This window comes from Habropoda laboriosa, unplaced genomic scaffold (assembly GCF_001263275.1).
Source record: "Habropoda laboriosa isolate 0110345459 unplaced genomic scaffold, ASM126327v1 scaffold40, whole genome shotgun sequence".
NCBI classification, from domain to species: Eukaryota; Metazoa; Arthropoda; class Insecta; order Hymenoptera; family Apidae; genus Habropoda; species Habropoda laboriosa.
This window is the reverse complement of record NW_017100231.1, coordinates 6,319,827-6,342,674: the sequence shown is the minus strand read 5'-3', so window position 1 is coordinate 6,342,674 and position 22,848 is coordinate 6,319,827. Positions and strand designations below refer to the sequence as shown.

The 22,848-nt window shown below is 35.1% G+C and overlaps 1 protein-coding gene across 2 annotated transcripts in view; it reads right to left on the bottom strand.

The window, feature by feature from the left end:
• LOC108571518 (MOB kinase activator-like 2) overlaps positions 1–22,848 on the bottom strand; it is an 81,332-nt gene that overhangs the window by 10,774 nt on the left and 47,710 nt on the right. Inside the window, exon 1 of one of the 2 annotated variants that reach the window (XM_017933578.1) lies at positions 8,906–9,084. The exons of the other annotated variant lie outside the window; for it this stretch is intronic. Coding sequence (XP_017789067.1) covers positions 8,906–9,084 — 179 coding nt within the window. Of the gene's footprint in view, positions 1–8,905; positions 9,085–22,848 lie in introns of those variants that run through there. 2 annotated transcript variants of the gene reach the window in all.

Sequence of the window (22,848 nt, the reverse complement as noted above, 5' to 3'; positions counted from 1 at the left end):
TTCAAGCTCATTAGCCTGGTATCGCTAATACTGCCGGCAATATGTTGCTATAAAGCTACCGCATTCGCGTCGATTCCCTTCTTGCTAGTTATACGCCTAATAACGAGCATATCAAGTAGAAAAAGCTCAATTCGAATGTATAATACTATTAATGTATGCAGAGAGATTATATGGATGTATACATACAGCACCATTTATGAGTATTCGCCCACTCGTTTATTCACAATGTTCGTTATTTCAGTACGTTTATTTCAGTTTATTTATTTAACCAGTTTCCAAGAAAAAAAAGAATTTAATTTATTATTTAAAAAAAAAAATGATTCTTCTGAAAAAGTTGTTAGTACTTTGAATAAGAAAGAAAAAGTAGATGGGCAAATACTTAGGAGAGGTAGTTTATGTATACAATGGGGTGAGGGAATATTGTCTAAAGTGTGGGTTTGGTTAGGTTGAACTTCTTTTGTTTTATTTACCTTGTCCTTCTACATTAAGGAAATTTCATTGGGTGAAGTAGAAGAGTTTCAATTAACCTTGTGATCTACTTTGTTTATAGTTGAAGATGTCAAAGACGTTGTAAATGCGAGTTGAAATTTTCAGAACGTTCAGTGTTTTATTTAACCTTGACCAAGGCTAATCAAAAGAAGTTTAAATAAATCGTCAATTTCTAATTGTATTCTATCGTACATTTGTACAAAATATATTACGAGAAGTTTGTATAAAAATCATAAACAATTATAAAAATTTATGAAAACAAAATTCGAAAATAATTGGAAGAGAACATTAAAATAAATCTAACGCTAAATTGACTATGAAAATTCACGTAGTCCCTATGTCTTTACAAAAACACTCTCCGCACAAACGCCATCTATCGAAAGGAATACTTCACTAGCCGTGTATCACGTGTAAATACGTATAATCGTCATTAGCTCGAGTAAATATTTGTGGAAAAATTATTTTACGCCGGGCAACAGTAGAAAAACGTTTCAGAAGTGGTCCAGAGGCGGCAGCTGTGTTCAAAGTGGAGAGGGTTGCACACGAAGGCAAACTCGGGACGCTCGGTTTTTTCCGGCGATCGCGAGCGAGGGGCCGAGAGAGGGCGAGCTTGTTTCGAAATGTTTCGGCGCACTCGACGAGAGAAGTGCGCGGCCACAAGTGCATCGCCTCTTTTCCTGTCCGCTTGGATGTACGGCCTAATCTAGCTCACGCGACCGGCAAATTGGACGACGCGGTGGAACTTTTCGAGGCTGATTGAAAATGGCGGAAAATGTTCATGTTCAAAGGAGGGAAATTAAGGCACCAGTGTAAATGAAGGTTAATTGAATTTGCTTGTGAGTTCATTTGAACAAACTTAATTCTATTTGACGACATTTTGTAAATAGGTTAGGAATCAGATTATAGAGGCAGAAAATTTTCATGCAAAAATTCTGTTGAGGTTAATGAGTAACTGGAAAGTGATGGAATTCGACTAAGTTAATTTGAATTAACCTAATTTATATTAGGGCAATTTTTACAATTAGTATTTCCAGGAACTTGATGGAACTTAATTTGAACTCAATTAATATGGGATGATATCAGATAAAATTCAACTCACACCTATTAAATTTGATTCAATTCCAATTCATCTAACCAATAATATGCACCTAACCTAGATCCAATTGAGCATAGTTTAAACTCGCAAAAGTACATGTATTAATGGTAAGTACGTTAGATGTAATTAAATTTATTTGTGAAGCTGGCCTAACGCAATTGAAAACAGCGTTAAACCTGATCTAGACTAACTTGACCTTAGTAAAATGAATCTAATCCAAGCCTACTTCAGGGTTGTCCGAACACATGCCTCAGAACTGAATTAAGTTCAATTCGTCCCCTAATTAGATCAGAGTCAAACAGACCAGCCTGGATATAATGAATTGAAGTAAACCCAACATCAAGTATGAAGTAGTCTTATTAAACCTAATCACTAACCTAACCTAACCAAGTAGTGTTTTTCTAGTAATTATTATAGTTTCTGTTTATTCACTCTCTTAGAATTCCAAGTCACAATTTTTTGTAACTGTAAAAAATTTTCATTGTAAATAAAAATATTAAATTTAGCTTATCCAACCCAAACCTAACTTAAATTACCCTAGTTCAAATGACCTTATACCCTTCTGAATTTGACTTAGGTTGAAGTAAGCAAATGTAACCTTAATTAGACTTCAATTTAAATTAACTATAACGAGCAATTTTTAATTAATTTCAAATGTAACTTCTGTACAAACATAACCTCCAAAAATATTAATCTATCATACATTCTGTGCATCAAACTATAACCGTCTTGCTATATAGTGTATGTTAATCGTATTTTTCGAACAGGGCACTCTAATACGGATCATCAACCGTCGCTGCAACGAGACCAGGGGACCTTGAAAACCTGCCAAACAATAAAATACACGTCTAACCTCCGAACGATAACATGTGGTTCGACCGAATTAATTAAATTTCACGGGAACAGAGTTGGAGCCGCTTTTCCTGGACTCCAACAACAAACCCCTTTATCTGTGATTAACTAAAACAGCAACCATGTTATAACTCGAACATAACCTAAAACTAACCACCTCTGGTTTTCGAACTATTTCGCATAATAACGACTGTTCCAACACAAAATGGCACATAGAACAAATTAATACGCTATAAAAAAAAAAATTCGTTGATTAATTTTTTGTAAGTTAAATTACAGGTAAAAAATTCCGGTTAAGATTAAAGACACTGATTTTTAACGCGTAGTAAATCGTTAACAAAAGCGCGGGTAAATTGTACGGTGCATTTTTAATTGCGACCCGTGACTTTCCATTTATTAAAGCTACGGGTAGACGCGAATTTACTCTTTGAGGGGAAACGACGTTACGTTTTAATTAGAATTCACGGTTTTTATCATTACCACCGGGCGGTAATGTTTATTACAGGTAACGCGGGATTCCCTGAATATTTTCAGATTGAGAATTTGAAGCTCAATTTAAAATGCTGTGAAACGCCTTGATTCGTGATAGTGATAAATGGGATGCTTAATTAAAATTTCTCTTTCCTCCTGTTAGTAGAGTCGCGACTGAGAAATCATGACGTTCAAGGACGTTAAGCGAGCTCACCCCCCACCACCTACTTCAGTTCCACCGCTACGTTAACTATAGCATGTTTCTTACGATTTGTATTTCAATATTTTCAGATGGAACTTAATGATGATTGATATCACGACACAATAATTAATTTTTGTTCTTTTTTTTTATATTGCACTAAACAATAATAACAAAAACTCTATTCCTTATCCCTTCCAATTTCATTGATTCACTTCAGCACAAACTTCATTTGAAAAACAAATTTTAATTTAAAAAAAAAAAAAGAACAGATGAAGACAACCGATGCACATATTTTACTTTGCACAGTCCAATGCAACATTTGGACATTATTCCTCTCATTGTAATTTCAATTCTCATTTGCAATTTCACTATATTCAAACATAACCAAACAAAGATACAAATGGCTGCTTCTCAACACTGAACGATTCATCTCGAAGTAGTTGAAACGTAAACAGAGACGCCATTATGAAACGATACACTCTCGTCGATGCGACGGTTAACCGTGTTCCACATTGTAACCGCGCCTCATGAACGACGATTGTGCTAATCACATCGTGCACAGAACATCACGTCTTTAATCGACTGGCGCTGCCTCGCTAATCAGATTAACGAATCATCGGATTTGTACGTAAACGAATCCCCTCCGCCATCGTTCAATTCGCCTTTAAATTATCACTGAGTTCTCTACCGTCGGACATTTCCCTGTTCCCGTTTCCTTTCTCTCTACTCCTCCCTTCCTTTGTTCCTTCCACTATCCCCAAGGACAAATGAAGCTTTTTCTCGGAAACGAAAGTTAATTGATTAAAGTTCCTTTATTCTCGCTACATCTCGATCGATGGCATTCGCTTTTTCACGCTCGACGTTCATTCCAGAGAACATCCTTCCCGCCTCCATGGCGTTAAAATGAGAAATTACAGTTTTTTTTTTTTCTTCTGACGGTAGTATATCAGAAGCTGCGAAATTGAATATTTTTCTGAATAATTTTTACAATTCGATGGATATTCTTTTAGATAGCGATTCTTTTATTATTCTTTTAATATTGAAAATTGGTTAGGAAGATCACGTTTCGAGGGTTGGAGATTCCGGGTCAACTGTTAGTACGATCAATTCGAATTTTACATTCCTGTGGGGACGTGACGTAGGTTTTAGTGGTTGATTGTGAGTTTGACCAATGGTACTTTGCTGTCCGGGGGGCGTTAGAACAGTGCACTTGTCAATTTCGATTAAAATTTGAAACAGAATGCAGTGTAAAGTGTGATTCCTATAGTTTCTAGCAATGGAAGTATCATACAGGGCGAATCGAAAAATATTTCATCTAGAACATGAATTGTGTGAGTAGGAAAAATTTTTGCAATAGAGGTTATACAAAAAAGTAGAAATATTTACTGGACCACCCTGTATATTAGAGGATAATAAAATCTGTGGACTCGAGTCTTTTTTTTTTAATATTGAATGCCTCTACAAATATGTAACGAATAAACACAATCTTTTAAAACCATTTTTATTTTTAATAAAAATTTCCAATAAAAAATGAAGCAAATTAAAAAATGTTTACCTTTCTTCACAACTCCCAAAAAAATCTCAATTTATTTTCTGTCGGTGATTTCATAAACTGACGAATTTTTCTCTTTTAATAATCAATGGAGACAGATAAAATGAGAGATTGAAAATCAAATATGGTGACGAGTATTTATTCGAAATGAGTATCGAAGTTTTGATTTTGTATCGGAAATCTAGCTTCCTGCCAGCCGCTATAAACGCTCTATTCGCATGCAGCATCAATCAGAGAGCCACAAAATTCAGCCACGACTACGCTGGTCAAAGCATCAGTCCTTTCCTCTATGTTTATATAAAGCTCATGCCACTGGAAAGAAGCTGCGCTTGCTTGGAGAAAACTGGCCCAACTCGCTCGCTTCCGATCGAATTCCACGAATAACATCCTTTGCCTTTCCGTTTCGATGCTTTCAGGTATTTCGTTTCGTTATTGCCAGTTTTGACCAGCGATCGCAAAAGAACATCACAAAACATCCAGTCACCACTAGACACTACGACGGAGAGGTCAAAAATTTAGAATATTCGAAGTCAATCTTTTATTCGTGAATTTGTATGAATTCAAAAGGGACTAGTACCAATAAAACTTTTTCTTGCAAAATTACTGTATTCAATCTTTCCTTTTTTTTTTCAAATTTATCGTTTCAACAATATTTATTTCCATTTTAAGACGTTCCGAGTCAAAATAGAAAAAATAGAAAGTTTTACTATAACTCAAAATCTTTCTAGAATACCCAATTATCCTAAATTCTTGACACCTTAATCTTTCTAGACACCTACCTTGCTCGAGCAGTGATTCAAACATCACTTTTCTTCACCTAACCTCAATATACAGAGTGCATCACTATTGTCTCACATGACACGAAACATATTAAAACAAAATAACATCACATTCACAAGTTTCTGTTACTTCATTAGCCTCGAAACATTCAAGATTTTTGACCTCAATTACTGTCCTGATCTCTATTCTATTAAACTAATTAAATTTCCTTCTCTTCAAAGGTCCTCGATACGTGGAGTAGCTTCACTGAAGTTCCTAGGAATGAAAGATGGCCGCGAGCGCGGCCAAGCGCGTGGAATAATCGAGAGATCTCGTTCGACTCCCGGAATCGACCGCCGTTATATTCCCGCGATCGGTTCGAGAAGAAACGCTTATTGCAATCGGATACGTTTCTTCAGTTTAATCGCCACCGGCTATTGCTTCAACGTTTTCCAATTTATCTTGATCATCGCATGCTACCGACACGTTTCAAGTATTACGTTTATGCGAGTGAATGAAAAACTGGCGCGTTCTAGTTCGTTGAATGATGTATCGTACTTCTTTTGCGTTGCTCGAGGTTATTCTGTCGAGTTCGACGTACGCTGTCGTCGATAGCTTTCGAATCACCATATTGTATATTATTCTGTGTAACATTTCTAGAAGTTGATTTTATAAAAAGTTTTATAGTGGTATTATTTTTTTGAAATTTTTAACTCGTTTTATGAAATATTTGGTAATATTAGTAGTTTCATCATGGTAATGCAAAGTGTCGTTTAACATACAAACAATGTAATTATTCATACAAAAATTTAATTTGTCATCTACATAAATAATAAAATATTCAAGTTGATTTTTTAAAAAACAAAAAATTCATCGTAAATTTTAATAAGAAATACAAAACAACCGATCGAAAGTCTTAAGAAAATTTAACAGGATATAATTAAACGAGAGGATAACATTTCTAAAATACTGAACATTTTCCTCAGTTATGTCCGTTACGTGAACAGTATTATGATACATGATCCCAAACAGATGAACGACAGCGCACGTGCATTGACGAAGAAACGCACCTAACCTTACCAATTTGAACAGCGTGCAACGGACACCGTATCCAATTTCGCGAACGAACGCGTTCCGTTTTTTTAATTTAGTTTTGCTGTTCCATCGTATATATCAATTTGTTTCCAACAATTTTTCAGAAGTATAGATTGCACTCGTCTACACTTCCAGTCGATGTATTCATTTAACTGTTAATACTGTATCAGCACCGTATTGTTCTTGAACGTCGAGACGATCGAAGGTTAGATTTTGACGCGAGATTCGAAACAGATAAAAACACAATGGTAACCTAACCTAGACCAGCAAAGCGGTAAACAATGAAAAATCCCGATCGTCGGTGCGTAATTAGAGAAATATACGTATGCCATGCAAAAAAAACATAACGAACGAGTTTCAGCCGGGTATACACAGAGAAAAATGTAACAAGGTGAGCGGGAAACCGTGGTACAACCGGAAGTGGGACAATTCAGACCGTAATAAAATCATTTTTCTTCATAAAAAATTTCTATTTTTATTTTTCATGAAGTTTCTACAAGTGAAAATCATTTTATTTCGACTAGGTTTGATAAAAAAAATTGTCCTACTTCCGGTTACATCGTTTTTTTCCTGTTAACCCCTTATGCAGAGTATAAAATTGAAAAACGTCACAGGATAATATTTCTAGCGCCTTAGAAATTTGTATGGTATTGGAAATGAAGTTTTTTTTAACATCTGCCAATTTTATTTATATTTTCTTTTTAAATTATGAATTTAAAATATTTTTCAAAAAATATTGGTTTTCCTTAGGAATTTAAATATTATGACATATCAAAATTATTGTTCTCGAGTATCATAAATGATAAAAGAAAGCTGCTTCACAGCGAATCCAGTGCAGTAATGTACAAACTCTTGTTTTTCTACGATTCATGAAATGTTAATCTTGTAACACTTTTAATTTTACACCATGCCCATGCAGGATGTCGTCGAACAAAGGACACTGGCTTGTCTTTAGATAAAAAATTCGAATAATCATCGACGTCAGAAAACACTTGTGAAAAATATATTGAACATTATCTCTCGTACAATCGAATCTGATATTTGTTTGATTAATTCTAATCGATAAGTGCAATGTTAATAAACTGACTCACACGTATTATTTGATAACAATAAGGTAAACAAAATTTTTTATCACGTCTACTTCTAGAAACTGCTTTCAGATTATAAGCAGATATATCATTCTGTCAAAAAAAAATTACAACATATTTTTTATCACTTAAATTTGCACTAAAAATTAGAAATTGTATTAAATTTAAAGTGGGAGTGTCAAATGAATTTTTTTGTTATATTTGCAGCTTTGACAATAAACAATGGAACACTCTCTGTATATTTAAATCATAAAGGTATAAAAAAAAAAAGCATATTTGATATTGGTTACGAACATATGTATTCAGTTAATTAAAATCTCAAAAACTAAACCAATCGTAATGGAAACGAAACAAGCATTAAATTCCTGTGAAAATTACTCGTGTTACAATTTTCTCAGTATTCTATCAATCAACAGTTATCCGATTTTTTCACTGCTTTTTTCACAAAAATTGAAATTTTTGAAAAAATTGTTAACAAGTAACTTTATACTTATCGACAGAATTTTCCAGACAATTGAGAGATATAAAATTTAAAACAATAAGTTTAGTGAGAGGGGGAACCTGTCAATGACCCAGATTGCTCAGTTATTTAGGAAGCAGTACTTTTCCGATTCTTTTCTTCCGAAACTTTTCAAAAGTGGGACACTTCCCGTAACTTTATACCACGTCTTCAAATTATTTCGCGATTTGATTCTTGCATGTAGTGAAGACGCGGCCAGATTTGTCAAATTCAAGATGGAAGGTCAATACATTAAATTTTGGCAGGAAAATTTAATTGTCCCACTTGATACATATGGTCTCCTATAAAAAAAGACTGTATTTCAAATATTTCACTCAGGTTTCTCAGAGGTTTGTTACTCGTCAGAATTTTGTTAGCATTTACAATCTAATCGAGTGTTTTTCAAACTCAATAAATTACGTTCTATGGATAAACTGTAACACTTCCATAACTAGCAAAAAAAGAACAAAAAATGATACACAAAATAAATCACCACAATAATGTTACATTGGTGAATTTTTCAAATCACCTCGATCGAGACTTCAAGTTTCCTGCCATCTCTCTGTCCGTTTAAGAAACACTGACCTAACCTCTTTTTAAAACACATTATCGCTCATTATTCGGTATTATCGATAATTTCTAGAAAACGTCAAGCCAGCGTCTTCTGTGTCGAAGATACTCCCGTACAAGTACACATGTGTACAATATAAATATAAATATATATATGTACGTATGTAATATGTATATATATGTATATACATAGAGATCTAGAGACGAGATGGAACTAGACGGTGGGACTCACGCGACAAGCTCGCCGAAGAACCTGATCTTCCTGTGGCAGGTGTCGAGGAGGGAAAGACGCGAAGAGACGGTCGAGCTGCTGGCGGCGCCGTGGTGGACCGGCGTCGGTGGCGCCGACAGGGTCGAGGACGTCGAGGCGGAAGAATCCTGGAGAACGACGCGCGCCGGTGAGCGCAGCATCGTCGTCGTTGTGATCGTCGTTGTCGAGGACGATCTCTTCGGCGCCCCGTCCTCGTGCCCGAGGATCTTTTCACGTACGCTGGGTATGCACCAAATCTTGTTCGGTTCTCATTGAACACCGCCCGCGACACCGATTATCGCCTTGGTGTTCGCCTCTCGATGAATCGAAATCTCCCGCGATCCTCTCGAACCTCTCACCCCCACTCTCCACGAATATATTACCAACTATACTCTTCTTCTGTCTATATTATTAATTCTCTACTTCTCTTTTCGAATTAATAATCATTTATTTCTCTCTTGTTTATTACATTCACACAGTCTCTCTCCACGAATAGTACTAACTATTTCTGTCTATTTTATTAGTGTTTTTAATTCCCTTTCGAGTGGATAATTGTTTCTTTTTTGTTTGTTTAATATTCACACAGTGTCTCTGTTAAATAAAGTGTCACAGGGTTCTTTTCTAGTGCATTTTCTGCATTCTTCGTTTAACACGACGTACAACACACGTTACAGAGCCGTTGTCCCGCTGGCAGATTCCTCTGTTCCGCGCAGAGACAGTGATCGCCATGTCCGCCGCTAGAGTAGCGCCACTATCGATCCAAGATCAAACGAAAAGGGAAGAAGCTGGTTGCGGTGACGCATGCCAAGTCCGTCTCGATTATCATTGAACTTGAGTCGCTCCCTATTCTCGCGCGGGTTCCAGCTGAACTGTCTTTCTCTCTCTCTCTCTCTCTCTCTCTCTCTCTCTCTCTCTCTCCCTCTCTCTCTCACTTTCGCGATATTCTGGGAAACAATCGTTCGGTGCTTGCTAAATAAAGAGTCCCTGCCACGACATCGATTCGACTCGACGATTTTTTGCGTACTCTACTGAAGAGATGAGGTTAAGTATTCATCTAACTCTAGAGCGTGTTTCTGTTTTATTGGAATCGAAATCGAAGTCATGGAGACTTTTAAACACTGTTTGAAACACGCTTTTAGACACTGAGTTATTGGATCATCGTAATTTCATGGACCAAGTTTAGAGAGTTTAGGTAAATATGAGATTATAAATGTTGTGTGTTAATTGGACGGAATTTAATTCGATATATAGGAGATGGTTAAAGATGTTAAATGGAGATACTTGATTCCAGATAAGTGTAAGGTACAATGAACTGTTGAAAATAGAGTTTCGTATTGAATGGATGAAATATAAAATTTGTAATTATTAAATATACTAGAAAAATTATTAAATATGGTAATTTTTCAGTGTGTAAGTAAACATCTGGTACAATTTAATTACCTGAATGAAGAATTAAACAGGATGGTGATTGATTTATGAATAAGAATTTCTTCCACGCTTGAATGGATCGCATGCGAGACTGGAGAATGCCATCGAATACCAGCAGCAGAAAGAAGAAGCATTATACGTTGCTGGTTTGCATTTATGGAATGTTTCGAACGTATGAAGACACTTTTACCCGGCTTCGAGAGCGAATGGAAGGAATGCAGAGTGTCTGGAGAGAAGTGTCGCATGAGACAGTTGCCCGTGCCTTTTATTTTTCATATTTTTACTTAGAAATTCAATTTGGCTCGCGTTCACATTGTAAATAAAATAGAAAGACAAGAGTACAAAGAAATATCAAAGATAGTTTCCAAGATAGTTTTCTCTTCTTTAATAAAAAAAAAAGAAAAATACGCTCAAAGAACACTGGATAATTTGGAACAATGAAAAATTGATCTAAAATTAATTTCATCGAATTTCAATTTACAGGAGGCTTCGAAATTAACACGGGAAGTGTACTTAGAGATAATATGAAGTACGGAAAAAATGTTTTTCCAATGGAAGGAGTTGAGAGAGTGTTCAAATGCGTGAGAAAATCAATGATACGCTGTATCGACACGCGAACGAAGGCCACTTCGAAGATTTACCGCGAAGTACTGCTTCGAGCTAAAAATAGATACATTTTAAAAATTATTTTTAGAAACTACGCTTGTTAAAATTTTTATGCTAATTTTAAACTGCACTGGAGTTTTATATGGTGTTTTGAACACATTCTGTATTGACAATGATTTCAACACAATTTTGAAAAAATGTTTCAACAGTAATTCTTTGACAAAGTTGACAAATTTTTCCTTAATAATTGCGTTAGAAGTGAAACTCTTATTAGATGGTAGAAACTATTCTTTGAAAAAGGAGATAATGTCATGAAATCATAAAAAAACTACGGTTCAAGTACCACCATAGTTTCAACTCTTTTCGAATCTTCAACTTTAATAATATGAGATAACAGAATTAGCTCATTTTCTTCATACTTCAATTTTAAAAATAGCTTCTAAAAATTGTGAAGACATAACTATTATTTTTTGCTATTGTAACTTTCTTTTTCATAAACTTCTACCAGAAATCTTCTAACCAACCTACTTCACCCCTAAGGCACCTAATCAAGCCACTAATTATCATAAAAAGGGTTCATTTTAGTAAGAAATTCAGCTCTGATTACTTCATCAATGTTTAAACCTAATTTCAATGAACTCGTTATTCCCAGGGAGACGAAAAATAAGCAAAATCGAAGAGCAAAGCTCCATCGAGCGACGTCTCCCGTTTCGTGCAGGACTGTGTCCTCTGAAGCGTTCGTAGCACGGCTAAAAACACTCGAGGAAACAAAAGGGAACGACTGGAGTACGGGAGGCGCTTGTACACCCGGGCTGAAATCGAAACGGGCCACGGGGACGATCGCGATTACGATTCTCTGCTCGGCTGTATTCTCTCCCTCTTTTCTGGGGTAGGAATGCGGTGGAATTTTTAGAATATGCGCCACTGGACCAACGCCAAAACGATCCGCGTGACTTCGTCACGGATAGCTCCGGAGAAGATCTTCGAGGGATCGCGCGCGGCAAATCCGTGTATACAGGGTGTCTCAGAAGTCGAAGATATTAGTTTAGAGCGTAACAAGAGTAACTTTGAATGGAAGAAATTTTTAAATTTATACCTGCAAGTGCTTCCTTTTGAAAAAGATTTTTTTAAAGATTTACTTTTTTTCACTTTGTTTTAAATATATTTGTTATGTTGGAAAGAATGAATTTTTAGTGCACAAGTTGTTTTAATGGTGGATCATAGGTTTAGTAGAATATATACATTTTTTTAATTGGATGTCCTGATAGATTCTAAATTGACGTTTTTATACATTTTTAGGACACCCGGTGTATAGCGTGGAAGGTGGACTTAATTTGGGAAAAGAGACGGCTCGTAACGAGTTCGTTACCATGTGTCACGTACAATCCATCACAAAAATATTCCGGCCACACTTGTCAAAAATCACTTCTCAAAAACTATGCATTTTTGATCATCTATTTGGTGAAATATATTCGATCAATTAGCTCAAGAAACATTAATTCCACTTAATAAATGATAGAAAATTAAACTAAAATAATACGAAAATATAATTTTTCCAGATCTGATCGAGTGGCACGTGTAAAAAAATTTCTAGGTTAGAATTAACCTGAAATGATTATTATTACCGCAAATATATGTGCATACCAAAAATATAGTTCAAGCTATCTACTAAATATACACAAGTTGGAATACTAAAGGGCTTAAAGTAGCATGAGCCAGATAGACAGGAAACATTCTGGCAATAATTGTATCGAGATTGGTCGATGGCGGTTCTCTGCTTCGTTTGCCCGTATATACAGAGGTAATCAAATGCTATAAGAGACAGATAGATAGGGTCCAGTTGAAATGGCTGTAACAGATGATCTGGAACGGCACATTCTGGGGGCTATTAGGATAGCGGGACCAGTGCAATAAAACCACCCTTCGATGAAGCTCGAGCTTAACTATAGAGGCCTAAAGACTGTGGTTGTTCGAGGTCTCTTTAGAATAATTTCCAACCTATGGGTGTGTTGTAATGTGTCAGATAAAATCTGATATTTAATTCAGATAACACGTTTCAAATGTTGGATTAATAAATATTTAAATGTATAATACAATGACTGTATGTCTATGTATGTAACAAAAGTTACTCGACTCAGATTGTGAGATTGATAAACGTTTCAGACATTTGACGTCACTCAGCAGGATTGCCAACTTATGAAGTTGTTATATGCTTTCCTTTTTACTGTATAACATTCCATCACAATAAGTAATTATACTCAGAGTCCATACAGTAGAATAAGAATATGTTTGCTAATGTTTGCGACATTATGTTTAAGCTAATTGCTCGTGAAGAATTTAACAGAAGAATAAAATAAAATTGGAAATATTCATTTTTATTATATTCCTTAAAGGCATACTTCAGAAGGTTTAAAGAATAATTAGAAGAAATAAATATTTAAGGGGCGTTCTCATGAACAGCCACTGACAGTCTTCTTTTAAAATATCATATTGCACAATGAAATTCCAATATCAGTTTACTTACTCAGTTACACTTTTTCCCAGGCTAGTCAGATAATTGTTTATTTTTACCATTCTCATTTGGGTGGATTTCGATGCAGCGTCTTGTACTCTTACAATCCAATAAACAACCGCTGACCTGATTGAATTAGTCATGAGGACGTAGTTCACAGTCCACACCCTTATCGCGATAGTGTGAATATCGTGAACAATCCTTTCGCTACATAGAGTGAAAAATAGTTGCAACTATGATGCCTCTAGTCGTTCGTGCAAATAAAGTTTGTAAACTTTCTATTAATTGGAACCTTGGTGCAAGACACACTTTCCAGCAAAAGCATGGAATAAATGTTCAATTTAAGTACGCCAAGAAAAATTCGTTTTTCAACATTTTTTTGTGAAAACTGAACTTTCACCTTTTCTTTTATAAAATTATATTAATATGTAGAGGGTTAATATCCAAATCCCTAATTCTAGATATTCTTGATACCAATAATTCAAAATTTTCATCCTACAGTGTGTGCATGTATTTTTATCTCAAAAGTAATTAGAATAAAATAAAAGAAAAGAGAGAAATGATAACAGAAGCAGTAAACGTTGTTTCATTTAATACGATAAAAAACTGTAATATCGAGTATGGTGTAGTAAAAACAACATACTAAGTAATAAAAAAAGCCGTTACAGTGGCGGCTGCAGTATTTCTCAGCTGGGAACCGGGCAATATCGGAATGTAACATTTCGACCTATTTTCGAGGACTTTACACATATCATAAATTCCGTGCGATATTCAACGGATTTTACACGGACAGCTTTTTAATATTATACAGCTAAAACGTTCGTTATTTACGCCGCGTTACTTGTAGAAACGGACGATATTATCGAGCACGAATGCAAAGGTGCAAAACTAAATAAAGCGCCGAAGCGGTTCGATACGAAATCACAATGAGGTAACGCGGAAATATAAATCATACTGGCGCGACGAAAGAGCGGGAATGTTTAATTGATAATTCTTCTGCATTTGGAACATGATATTTCATTTATTGCAGGCTTTTTTTTAAACAATTTTAATGTTTAAAACAGTAGAATACGTTCTAAGTTAGACGAGATTATGTTAGGTTAGGTTAGATCGTAATTTTTAATTTTTAAAAAGAGTAAAATATGTTTTAGAATAGACTAGATAAGGTTAGGTTATTGAAATGTTTCGTCTATTAAAAAATTACGTGGAACTATCCAAAAAGAATGCTTTAAAATAAAAGCTTTTTGAAAAAAATTATGTTTCTGTCGTTAGATTTTAAAGCTTCGTAATATAGTGTGCATATATACACTATTACTGCACTTGCAATCTTTAAATCATATACGTGGTAGAACGTCCATAAAAGCGTATTCTCACCGAAAGACCGTTCAAAGCATTTGAATAATTCGCTTTCGTGATTCGGAACCGTGGCACGAACACCCCCTCTGAACTTCCGGAAATTTATCAACTCCTTAGATTCGCCGGTATATTTCACTATAGAAGCGGAGTTCCGAGACCAGATATCATTCTTGGCTGCACCGAACACCAGAAAACTCGACTAATCATTTGAGCGTCGCGTGCGTGGAAAAACCGCTATTCGTTTAAATGGATGTTGTTTGTCCATTTCTTCGCGCCATTCTCATAATTTTAAAAACTTTTTAATATCACTTTTTATTATTGTTATTTTATATAGAAAAACTTGACTGTTGATTTCATTAGAAAGTTATTCAAATTTCCTGGTAAGAATAGGTATATTTAATGGTAAAAAGAATTTCAAGTCTATATCATCGAATAATTATTTGAAACGATGAAAGGAATAAAAGTTGGAACACGTAAAAGAAATCTTTTTCTTCCGAGAAGTACTTCGTCCTCTAAAGGCACATTAACATAATTAACAGAAATTAAGAACGACGTAAAAAAGTAGAAGTTGACCCATTAACTACCACAATAGTCAGCCATGAGAGGTGTCTGATTATATAGTGGCGCCGCCTCTGGTGGTCACCTATTGAAAATTCCAGTCAGTATATCTTGAGCAAAACAATATTCAACGAAAAAATATTTTCATACCCACTGTCTCTACATATAAAAAATCATTAAAAAACAGTTTAAAACGTACACAGTATTAAAAAAATGAGTTGAAACTTTCCACCCAGAAAATCCAATAAAGAAACAAACGAAGAGTCACATTCAACGGTCCTATATCAAGAAAAATCGCTGCACTGCCAGTTACCCCCAACGGTCACAACACACCGATTATTTTCGCAGACGTTTCTCGCGCGATGAAACGGGCGAAACGTTATTTACGGAGGGAACTTGGAGAGCCTTCATAACCGGCCGGGGACCGTTCCTCCTTTTTTTCTTTCAGGGTCGAAATAATACGGGGACGCGTAACGCCGTCCCGTGGCTCGCCTCATAATCCGCGACTTCCGACCGCGTGTGCGCCGCCGTTCGCGGAAATAACGAGCGTGCATCAAACGTGCGTGCGCACACTAATATCGTGATCGTAAATTCGGCTCGATTTATCGAGCCCTGAAGCGCGATTAAAGAAATGACCACCAGAGCTCGAGCATCCCCGATATTTATCGGCTATTTTCTTGTGGCTCGTGATTCTTCGGGGAATTGGTGGTTTAATTGTTTGGAAAATTCAAAGGGGTGGGAGAATACTGTGAAAATGGATCGAGGTTTTTAATGATGATATTTAGTGTGATGGAAGTTAGTAGACTCTTTTAAAAATTGGAGAATTAATACGTTTCAAATCCAGAAGAAAATTCTATGTCAGTTAAACACTATGTCTTGATCCATATGGTACAGACATGTTAAGAATTTCTTATTAAGCACATTGAGAATCTTAGAGAAGATTTTAGAACGAATTATTACCACTTGTATTATTGAAGAACTGTGTAGGGCTTTGAAAGCTACGAAAGTTAAAGTAAGGTCACTGCTTGTATTGTGGTTGCCCAAGAGGCGTGTCTAGAAATACATAGTAGGAAGTCAAAGGAAAGCATTCGATTGGTCCACGAGTGCAATGCAATTCTCCATGGTATAGGGAAGTAATTTGAGTCGATTAAGGTTACATCTTCGACTGTTTACAGTTCGCATGGAAGACGTTAAGGCAGATGTCTATACAAAAACAAATGCCACGAATAAAACGAAGGATATAAAGTATGTAAAAATAGAAATAACAAAATGTAATTAACGAGATTAATCTATACACACGTCTCAGATGTGGTTACTGGTGTGATATTTTTGGAAACGTCGGGTTGAATTGAATTCTAGCGTCATGTATCATACATAAACAGTATTCATATGAGACATAATTATTTGATGAAATTATATACCCTCAATGCTGCTGTCGTCAGGCTGATAAGATTAACGAGTGCTCAAAAACGATATACTACGATGAATAATAAACGTCTGCATTGAATTACAAAACATATACGGCGCGTCTGATAACGAAACAATAAACAGAACGAACTGGAAATGTTTAAGAACGAATTCTTAGTATTGACTGTGTATTATTGACACTGTCGAAAGTGAACGTGACATTAAATAAATATTGCACTCTGAGATATATTCAATTTTACTGCTAGATTTAATAATTCAAAGATTAAAGGAATTAATCTAACAGGTAATGCGAGAAATGGGTGAATGATTCAATGAACAGGAGAACGAATAAATTAATAAGTGAAGGTGAAAAATGTAAAACAACGTGGATTGAATGAACAGAATCACGTAGGAGTAGATTTATGAGAATAGATTTGCGTAATATTGTTGTGCGAGCATTATGAAAAAAAGAGACCTTGTGCGACCATAAATATTTATGTTTCTCTCTCCGCCTGGTTTTTAATACGTCTTTAACATACCTAACAGCGATTAGCATGTTCGAATATTTTGTCAACAAATCCATTAACTTTGTACATTTTTAATAATACCACTTTCAGAAGTAATTAACAAATTTAGATATGCAATCAGTATATCAGCTTTTTCACTGAAAGTAACAGTCGTAAAAAAGTGGAAAAAAAAATTCAATTTCACGGAACTGTCAGTTTCCACAAAATAAAAACCAAGAGAAAATTTAATTTTCGAAAGGAAGAAGAAGGTACATGTTTCAGAAAAATTCAATTCGCTTAGGAATATTAAAGCTTGTTATCGGGAAACGTTGAATTTAAAAAAAAAAGAAAGATCGTATTTCCTCAAAAGAACGGAAGAAGCATTGAATTAGACGTAAAGCATGGGCAGAGAAATATTTACACAATGAAAGGGAAAAAACAATAAGGCGCGACTTAATGTAGTAATTGGATGAAGGGTATTAAAGATATAACGGGCACGTGGCAAACAAGGTTTTTCAAACGTTATATAAATTAAATCATCGCGCTTACGTCAGTGAGCGCCCTCTCACTCGCGCGCGAAGTAAGTGACGTCTTAGTTGCTGCTTGAAATTTCCAACGACGATAGATTCACACGTAGAGACACCACGCGAAAGAGACCAGACACAGCTTGTTCGCTATCAATCGCACGCCGCCGCCGATCGAAATTTATGCTTAACTGAGCATCTCATTAACGTGACGTCATTAAAGCGAGGGAGACGGATAATAAACGTACGTGACTGGCGTCAAGAGTGAGCGCCCCGCGTTCACCGCTTCTTTCTCGATGCTGAAAAACTGTCACCTTATTTCGTGGCAAATATTGCCCCCTTAATAACTTGCAAAACGACCAGTAACATAGATGTTGATAATTCGGGAATTGTCTCTTTACATAATTAGGAGTGATTGTGTTAGAAGTAGCAGAAAAAAAAGAAGTATAACTGCATTTTTTAAGTGCACTGATGCACGAAAGTGCATGAAAGAGAGATAGAAATATTGTACACAACCACTGACATCATCTAATTTTACTTCATGACATTTCTTCCCACCTTCGACTGTTTAATAATCTAGATTCAGCCCATCCCAGTTGCGTAGGACACCCTGTATATTAAATCTCGACACGTTCCTCAAACAAGTGCTACTATCGTTGTTTGAGAAATTGTTAATGTTGTTTGAAAATAAATTTAATGTACCTGAAGTAAATATATTGATTATATAATACAAAAAAATAAATATTTAATATGTTGTAAGTTGAACGACGGAAGGTAAAATTTATGTATATATCTAGAATACAGCAGGTCAAGAGTTTCGACTGTTCAAGGTCGTCTCGTTTCCCAAACAAACCATACGTGGTCCAGAATTTATTTTCTCTGGCACATATTTCGAGTTTCAAAAGGTCTACAACATGAAACAGTGAATTCTTAGAATACACGTGTAACGCAACGGGCATGCATAACGAATAAAAAGAAAAGAAAAAAAAAAGGATACACGACATAGATTTATGTATGAAAGATACGATAAAAGAGCTTTATTTGGAATAAAGAGGTCCCTTCGTAGCATTCAGTTTGTGAACTTCGAAACGAGAACGCTGATGAATAATACTTTGGAAAATAACCGACAGAGCGGAGTTATCGGCCGAGCACTTTGGTGACTCACGGGGAACTAAATGGCAGCGGCACGGGTTAAGTGGCATGCTTGCTACGTTATGAAGTTTTGAAAAGCAAGCGGTGTTTTGTTTCCGGAAACACGATACACGCGTAGGTCTGGAGTAGTTCGGGTTCATTAGAATCGAGTGTACCGTTGTAAAACTGTGTAACGAGTTAATAATAGTGCTTCAGTGATGAAGTTTCACCTTTCATCATTCTTCATAAAGGTAATAACGGTCTCCAGTATATGAACGTGGAAGTGAACTGTTAAAATCGCGTTATTTCCCAAAAATTGGTAAATATTTGTAAAAGCTCTACGCACTACGATTTTGGTTTTTAAAATACATAATTTTTTAAATATATGGATACTCAGGGGTTATAGACCATATTAAGAATGACAATTTGTATCATTGAACGTGTTTTATACATTTTCTAAATTTTATTTTTACTTTTTACTTAACTCTGGAGTAATAATAATAACTTGACATTAACTAAATGTTATATGTAATAACAACTTATTATTATGTAAATAGAAAATAATATATAAAACCAAACAAAAAGAACATATGCTAAAAAATGTAAGATAAAAAGTGACGAAAAGAACGTACCACGAGAAAATGAAAGAAAATCACCGAAATCAATGAAAACAGAGCCATTCAGAAGTTTAGTTGATTAGCAAATCCAAAGGCAGCGGTATCAACCTGCATAAGTGTATCTACGATGACGACCTCGCTACATTGATATTCATTTTCCATGCTTAATCGAGGACACGTGACGATTGACAAATGAGCCACCAACGGCGACAGTGATGTAAGTCAATTTCGATCAGACTCACGCCGTGCACGCGTCGCAAAAACAAATTAAATTAGTCGAACGTCGAGATAGTGTGTACCGTATTCCGACGTCCGCCGACGAATGATCCGAGCGCCTTCTATCAATCGTTCGTTTCGAATTTTTTTAAATTTTAATTTTGCCGTGGTTTTTCAGCGGGTAGAATGACGGATGAGAGTTTTGAACTTTTTGTTTCTTTAGCAAAGATTGATGTAAATTTTTTGTCATAGGATATGGAAAGGTTGTAGGAAGTATTTTAAGGTTAGGTTAAGTTAGATTCAATTTTAATAGAATATTTAAAAAAGGATAATCCTAAAGAAAAAAAAAGGGAGAACTATCATAATAAAATATTGCAATTTATAAAAAAATAAGACAGCAAGGAAAAATTTTAATAAAATCTTGAAAAGCAACGTTGTAAAATCACATAATTGCGATTAATTGCTATTCTGCTTCAATTGGAATATGGTACTGTCTGCATCGCAAAGGGAGACTAAAGCAGAAAAAACACGGGAAACAATTGCAATGTTGACCTATCCCATATGGCGACGCGGCTTAAAAATAAATGGCAATGAGTCATCGTTCGCTGGAAGCGGTCAATTTTCTTCACGGCGAATGAAACGCGTCTCCTCTTCTACACGTCAAATTAAAATTTTCTCTAACTTCTATACCTTGTTCTAATTATCATTTGCGAATTAAAGATACGTTTCCATGTAAATGTTAAAAGCTTTTTATTTATTCATAGAATCTTTTATAACAATTCATACGTGAATTTAAAAACTTCTTCGTGATGTAAATTGATGTTTAGAATAATTTCTAGATTTTTTTATAATTTTAGATTCTGAGAAAAAATTCTTTTCATGATTGTCGATCGGACAATTGTTCTAATTTCGATCAATCTTCCTCGACGGATGCCGAAGATACACGTTAACGACATTTCGATGAATTATTGCCCTCCCTTCGAAAGTTTCATTTTTCACTCGCTGCGGCCTTCGAGGAACGTCTCAGGCGGCCGAACGAGAAAGAAATTTCTGCGCATTCGCGTGTCAATGTCAGTGGGTTGTAGTTTGTTTGAGAAGGAGAAAAAAAGAAAGGAAGAAAACACGAGAGAAATCCAAAGAAATGTGAAAATATAATTAACAGAAATAAATACCTGATGAAATAATAAAATGAGAATAAATATTTAATTTTTTAGTACAAAATTTAAAATCTTGGTGAATGTTTGAATGTTAACCCTATTAACTGGAAAAAACCAGTTAATCAGCAATTTTAATGGTTAACATTTCTAATTTCGTTATTATCTCCTCTATTTGTGTATACAATTATGTTTGTAGTACTAAAAAACGCGGATAAAATAGATCAATCTCTTTCAACTTGTGTTTAACTACACTTTTGACCGAGAGAGGGCCCAATTAACAGCAGCATATTGACTGTCTCTGTCAAATATCCAATTTCGGTACGTCAAATAATAATACATAGTACTCATCTCTAAAATCCTGCAATATCGAGTCTATATAAAATTCTTTTACCAACACCACCTAATCTGTACTTTTCAAATTGTTTCTGATCTGTATAAAAAAGAAAAGAATTCATCCTAACCTTAATTGGTACCGAGACCAAGCATAAAAATGTCTATTTCCTACAGTGAATATCTTGAACTACACCAAGGAAACCAAGAAGAAAATCACAATATTCTTCGGAAACGTTTTTACGGTGACGTGCTTGAAATTTTTACGGGATAGTGAATACGGAATCACTGACCTAGACTTCGAACAACCGTGAGAGTCACGCGCTGCCAGCACGTGGCCATATTGTCTGACCGCCTATGGGCGCGTTTGCCGCGGGCGACGGACAAACTCGCTAAATTCGAATCAGAGTACGCTTCCTTTGACACGCGTGCACCTTGCATATAAGTTTTAACTACGAAACTTTCTTACTTGCGCGAACCCTTTCCGAACAACATCATGCAAATCTGTTGCCAGTTTTTATAAGAAGTTTTTGCTGCATGATTTATAGGTTAGTAGTGTAGTGTTAGCAAAAAGGTGGAAATTGAAATTTTGATCGATGTTTCGAGATAATTTAATAGTGGTACGAGGAAGATTAAAGATGATACAGTATGTAAATTTTAGATTTTGAAATACTGTCGGAATTTTACGAGATTTTTAATATTTTATTTCTTCGTAAGGAAAAAAATTCTTTTTGAAAGCTTTCAAAGGAAATTTCGAATCTCTTAAGATTTCATTAAAATATGAAATATTTTCTTGTCGTAAATAATAAAGTCTACGAGATTCCAGATAAGATATCATGATGTTAAGAAATTCCTAACCTCCAAATTTATCTCTCACTTAGAGAATTCGAAATTTTCTCTGTTTAGGAATGTTTAATAAAAAAATTTAAGACAAAAAATGTTTTGTTTTCATAATGGACTTGCACCACTTTCAAAATAAACGGTCCAAGTAATACAGAAGTTTATCTTTTCTTAAATTTGATGTTTCGACAATTACACGAGAAAAGAAATTTTGTATTCACCAGGTCCTAATTAAAATTTGAAGATCCTCTGTGTTCATAAATAGCCACGCTGAAGAGATTCAAGGTAAGAGAGTATAAATCCTAAATCTTAGAAACAACCAAGAAGTCACGTTCGTATTACGAACCCGATTTGTGTCGTAAAACTTTAACCGAATATTCATTTAAGTTATTCTGTTATTCATTCGGAAGAACTCGTTTTGAATATGTATAACAATTTTATTAAGAATTTTGCAACTGTCCGGTATTTTGTCGATGAAAATTAAATGCTGAATTTCTAATTTTTGAAATTTGAATTTCAAATTTCAAACTTTCCACATTTGAATTTTGAATTTTAACGAGGCGAAAAGTTGCCATTTTCATTTGCATCAGAGACCCAAAATCAAAATCATATATTTTTGGCAAACAACAAAATTGTGTGCAATATTGCAAACAGTGAAATTTTTAAGTAATTTGTTTTTTAAGATGATTGAAAACTTAAAAAATATACGAAAATTATTCGTTAGTGAGAATTGTACC